General features: G+C 50.3%; 1 protein-coding gene across 1 annotated transcript in view; it reads right to left on the bottom strand.

Moving 5' to 3' along the window:
- HMOX2 (heme oxygenase (decycling) 2) overlaps positions 1–2,707 on the bottom strand; it is a 3,522-nt gene extending 815 nt beyond the window's left edge. The window contains exons 1-3 of the mRNA XM_009872806.1: positions 2,601–2,707; positions 1,040–1,157; positions 277–768 (exon numbers count right to left, since the gene is read on the bottom strand). Coding sequence (XP_009871108.1) covers positions 277–768; positions 1,040–1,157; positions 2,601–2,683 — 693 coding nt within the window. The 5' untranslated portion in view covers positions 2,684–2,707. The remainder of the gene's footprint in view (positions 1–276; positions 769–1,039; positions 1,158–2,600) is intronic.
- Positions 2,708–5,501: the final 2,794 nt, after the last annotated feature.

Below are 5,501 nucleotides of genomic sequence, written 5' to 3' on the forward strand. Positions count from 1 at the left end.
TGTAGGGAAGTCATCTGAATTTTGCCCTGACCAAAGGCTTGGCTGTGATGTGGAGCAAGGGAGGAACTCCTGCCCAATATGAGCCACGTCTCCAGAAGCCAGCAGAGGAGCTATTGAAATTAGAACCCCAGCCCCAAGAAGAAGGGCCTCTGGTGGTCTCAGACCCAAACCACTGCCTGGATGAGCAGTCTGACTGAATTAACCCGGGCCTAAGAGCTGGTCCAGACCCAAAAGCAGCAGCACCGCCATACAGAGGGGGCTCAAGGGCTTTCGTACCTTCATGTTAAATTTGAAGGCTCGGTTGGCCTCTTCCACAATCCTTTCCTTGGTGTTCTTGTCCAAGTCCAGAGCATTCATCCTTGCTCTGTAGAGCTGCTTGAACTGCTGCGCATTGGAAATGTTGTCAAACACGTAGAATTGGACCCCTTCCTCAGTGCTGGGCAACTTCAGGGCCCTCTGGGCCACCTTCTTCAGCACTTGGCCACCTGAGAGGTCGCCCATGTAGCGTGTGTAAGCGTGAGCCACCAGCAGCTCTGGCTCATGTTGTCCCACATGATGAATTCTGTCCACATAGTGCTCAGTTGCCTCTGAACACTGGATCTTCTCTTTCCAGTCTTCTCCATAGAAGTATTTCAGGTCTTTGACCAATGCTTCTCTCCGGTGAAGCTCTACGGGGAAATACAGAGGAGCAAAGACTGGGTTGTCCTTGTTGCGATCCATTTCCTCTTCCAGAGCAGAGTATGTGAAGTAAAGTGCCACGGTGGCCAGCTACGGACAAAGAACGGTTAATGTGAGAAGCGCTTCACTAGAGATCAGCACATCACACCTTGCAACTCTTCCCCCTAATCAAACTCGTGCTGGGCCAGCATACTCCTCACCCCGCTGGCTCCCAGCTGAAGGATACACCAGGCAGGACAAGTTTTGACTACTCAGCCTGGATCACCCCCTCCATCCCCTACACGCAGGGCTGTGGGGTTCTGCTGCAGAGTTGCTGGGTATGCCAAGAGCTTCTCTGCCATGGAAGCAGAGCAGCACTCACCTTGAAGAGCTTCTTCTTGATCCGTCCTTTCAGAAAGTCTTTGACAAACTGAGTGTTCTCTGCACGGTCATGGGATTCCTTAGTCCCCTCCTTCAGCAGCTCGGACAGGTCGGTGGGACTGCAGGCAAACAGGGAGAGCTACTTTCACCCTACTCCCACACACAGGAATGAGTTTGTCCCCACTTTGTTTGGAGGGATCACCCCTACTCCCTACTGTCTCGGAACCAGCTGGGAGAAGGTACGAGGTGGGATCCCACAGGCTGCCACCACCAGGAGGAAGCAGCAGGGTGGTGGCAGCAGCCAGAGGCTCCTTTCACAGCTGCCGGCACCCACGTGCCAACGAGATGTGCTGTTCTGGGAGGGCTGGAGCTCACCAGGGGCTCAGGCCTGAGATGCCAAAGTAATTACCAAGGATCTCTTGATCCCTGCGCTGTTACTTCTGCTTCTCATCTAAGTAAGCCCCAAAAATACTACAAAAGAAAGCCTCAAGCATATGAAGAGCAACTCCTGGGGCAGGCTAAAGGAGCCTTGGTGCTATCCTCCTTGGTCTCTCTGGAGGAGGAGAAAGGCTCAGGTAAGAGCAGATACATACACAGGCAGGACTCTAGTTTTTCTGACTTGAGTAGCAACTGCAGAAGAGGGTCTAATGGCTAAACAGAGTAAGAACACCCTTAAGAAATTTATGTATCCTGGATCACATTGCCGTTACAGTTTTCTACAAGTTGTCTTTCTTAAAAAGATAAATAAATAATGATCTATGATTTTAGGTTACAGCCACTGCACCGCCCTGGAGTTTGGTACAGAGACATCAGCATGTACACTCACTCAACACTGCCAAAGTGCACCCTACAGTTTTTATGACTAATTTTCTACAGAGAGCATGTTCGTATTAGCTGTAAGAGGCAGACTTTGAACACTCCAGACACACTGAATGGCTGAACACTGCAGCCAACAGCGGATGTGCTGACAGAGCCAGGTAGCACCAACTTCTCCTCAAAGCGAGCCTGTCAAGTCAAAGACAAGTCAGCCAGCCTATTGAGGTGTTCTGGGAAGTGCCCTATTCACCCTTCCCATTTTCCAAGTCTGAAGGCTCAGCTTTTAGAGCACAGGTGTGAATTGGAACTAACCTCCAAGAAAAGATCCTCGCCTAGACCAGTGGATGTTCTGCAAAGACAAGGGAGGCAGCTCACTGGAGCAGAGGTCACCACTAGAGTCATCTTTCAAAACAAGGAGCTGCTATCACATGAGACTTGCCCAGCAAGCCCTGGAAAACTGACTCACCTTGGCACGAACACAACTGCCAAATGGTCAAAGCATTTCTGAAATGTGAGTTTGATAGCAGAGACTAAAAAAACAATTGCTCATTGTGAGCCTTAGCCAGATCTCTCCTCCCTATCCTTCCAGTACATTTTGATTAAACAGATTTTATTGCACATTTCATTAATCACCTACTGGAGTCCCTCACTTCTTTTCAGATGAGCAGAAAGATCACTCCTTTACTGGGAAGGTCTCCTGCCTTTCCCAAGACTGTGTCTGTGCCATGTTGGGAGACAGGACTCACCTGACATTGTCATCTTCTGTTTCCTCATAGCGCAAGATTTCCCCTTCCTCTCCCACCTCTGATGCCTCCATAGCAGACAGCATTGTTGTTCAGTGCTGGAGACCAGAAAATCTGAAAGGCAAAATTAGAGAGGGGTTTTAGAGGGAAGCTGCCTTAGCACGGGGATGAGTATGAAATGCTGAACAAGTAAGCCTTGCTTGTTCAGATCGGCTACCTCAGGTGAACCTCTACACCCACTTCACAAAATATTAACCTCAGAGGAGACCCACAACACACCAAGCAGCCTGCATTAGGTTTCCCATTTCAGGACGACTCCTGGCTGAAGATGATCAGAGACCTTCACAATAGCAACGTGCACCAAAATTGTGAGCAAGCTGCTTCGCACTTTCCACATTTCCACAGCAGCACTCCTCTCCTGCCTAGCAGGGCTCACTTCAAACCCCAGAACCAACTGGCTTCTCCCAGATTTGCTCTTTCGCAAAAGGAAAAAAATCTCCTTGGATGTAGCAGGATGCACAAGATTTACCCTGCAGCAGGAGCAAGACACCTGGCTTACAACAGCTGAGCACCCTTGTTAAGCCAGAAATCCAGCCACCTCATTTACAAAATGGACCTGTAATCAGCTTTGTGCGGAGCAGCCTTGGCAGACGAGAAAGGAACTAAGCTGCTTGCTGGCTCTTCGAAAAGCACTCGCGGTACGAGAGCCACCACTCACCCTTCCAGAGCACCGGAGTCCTGGAGGTAGGACGTGCTGCCTCTGCCAAGTCTGCCACTGCCACCAGTACAAAGCAGCAGGGGACAAGCAGGGCTGCGAAGAGCACTTCAGCACCATTCATCCCTCAGAAGGGCCTGAAAGCTGACATTAAATCCAACCCAAAGAACACCTCAGATCGAGCCTCAGAAACTGGTAGTTAACAGCAGCAAGGGTTCAAGGCTCGGGATGGCCAGACATACTCCTGGCTCCTGAGATCACTGCTATACAAGACACCCCCAATAACTTTCTCAGCGGAGCCCCCACAGCCACGCCTCGCGGCACGCTCGTGTTCAGCACCACTCACCACCTCGGAACTCTGCTCTCTGGGCTACGACAGTGAGCACCGAGTGGGTCTCAGAAGCCTTTACCCAAGGCTGGTCAGAACAGTGAATTATCGTTCCAGTAGCCCAGTCTGCGGAAGAAGTGGTTAGCACGCAAAAAGTCATTGAAGGACTTTGGTGCACTCTCAGACTCCTGCAGCTTTTTTTGTAGAGGCTTGGTCTGACACATTTATCTCTATAGCAATTCACAGGGCCGTGACGACACCAGTCCCTACAGCCTGAGGCAAGGACAGTACAAGCACAGGAAAACATGGAAGCAGAGATGATTTTTTTTCCAATACTGTCCTTATTATAGCCACCTCCCCATTGAGCCATGAATTGAAGAGACACGTTAGCACGAACCAAATCCTTGTCCTTTTCAGGATTAGGATATGGTGTGAGAACTGGGAGGAAGGGAAGTCAAAATCAGTGTAGCTCTCATCACCACACATCACTGCTTTTACTCAAAAACTGGCAACTGAAAGCCCACAACATGGTAACTAGTCAAAGCCTTGGTTTCTCCAGGTATTCTGCTCCTCTGAAAGAGGTAGCATCCTACACACCAAGAGCGAGGTTCAAGCAGCTGCTTACTCCACTGCAGAGGCTGGAACATCCTTTTATTTGCCTCAGTGCTCCAGATTTTGGTTCCAAATAATGGTGTTCTTGAGAAAACATCCCTATCTCATCTAGCCAGCCATTAAGTTTGCCCCTACACACATTTCCATAACAAGCTCCACACTTGATGCGCAGCCGTTCTCCTCAGGGTAGGAAGTCAATACCAACCACCCAGGCCTTTGGGAGAAAGCAGACACTGCTGCTGCAGGAAAGCAGGACTGGAAGCCTGGGCTTTGCTCAGGCACCCTTCAGAAGTTCAATAACTCAAACACCCAGGCAGCACAGAGTTCAACTAGCATGCAACTTCAGACGTATTCACCCAGGTGCAGAGCTTGCATCCTTGCTTTAGTGAGCAGCAGAGTGTGGCTGGACCTACCCAAAGCATCACTGCAGTGGAGACAAACCCCAGAGGCCCAGGTCTGGTGGCTTGAAGAATTATCACAAAGGTAACCTGGCAATCACATCAGGAGAGCATCACATCTCCTCCTCCCTCTGGAGAGAGGTTTGGCATTGGCTGCTGCTGGAAACAGAGCCTCACAGAGTAAGTTACTACATTGCCTGATCTCAAATAGGTTTAAAATATCATCTGGACACAGCTTAAGTTTAGGCAATAATTCAAGTTGAGACACTTCCAGCAGTGCCAACACAACACTACTTCTGTTCCCCAGAGCCACAGTCCAGCACCTCAACAGATTGATGGAGGAGGGAAACTCCTGGCGAGTTTGTAGCCCTTGTCCAGTTGTTCCGCACTTCAGTAAGCAGCCCTTATGTCCGGAACCTGTCTTCTCACACTGCCTAGGAAAGCAGTGCAAGGGGCAAGTCACTCAGATCTGGGTCTAGATCTAGGGGCACAAAAAGCACAGTGTGACAGACTCTGTGAATATATCAAACAGGCTTTGCTCTAGGGAGAGCCAGCGCTTGCCGTGCCTGTCCCAGCACAGACTCAGCTGTGCCTGGGACACCCCAAGCTGGGCCAGTGACAGGCACCTCCAGCTGATGGATGTAATGCAGCACTGTGTTCAAGTGCTAGGCACCATGAGGCTTGAATAAGATGCTTGTTTCACCCAACAATGAAAAAGTAGGAACAGTAAGAGGCCTCAGAGGCCTTCATCCTCCAAGCTCTTTCCAGAGCTCAGCTGGGTCAAGACGAGCCAAGTGCCCCCCACGCCGCAGGGAGAACCCGGCGCAGGACTCCTGTCCGGAAAGACTCGG

The sequence above is a fragment of the Apaloderma vittatum genome, unplaced genomic scaffold, assembly GCF_000703405.1.
Source record: "Apaloderma vittatum isolate BGI_N311 unplaced genomic scaffold, ASM70340v1 scaffold38717, whole genome shotgun sequence".
NCBI classification, from domain to species: domain Eukaryota; kingdom Metazoa; phylum Chordata; class Aves; order Trogoniformes; family Trogonidae; genus Apaloderma; species Apaloderma vittatum.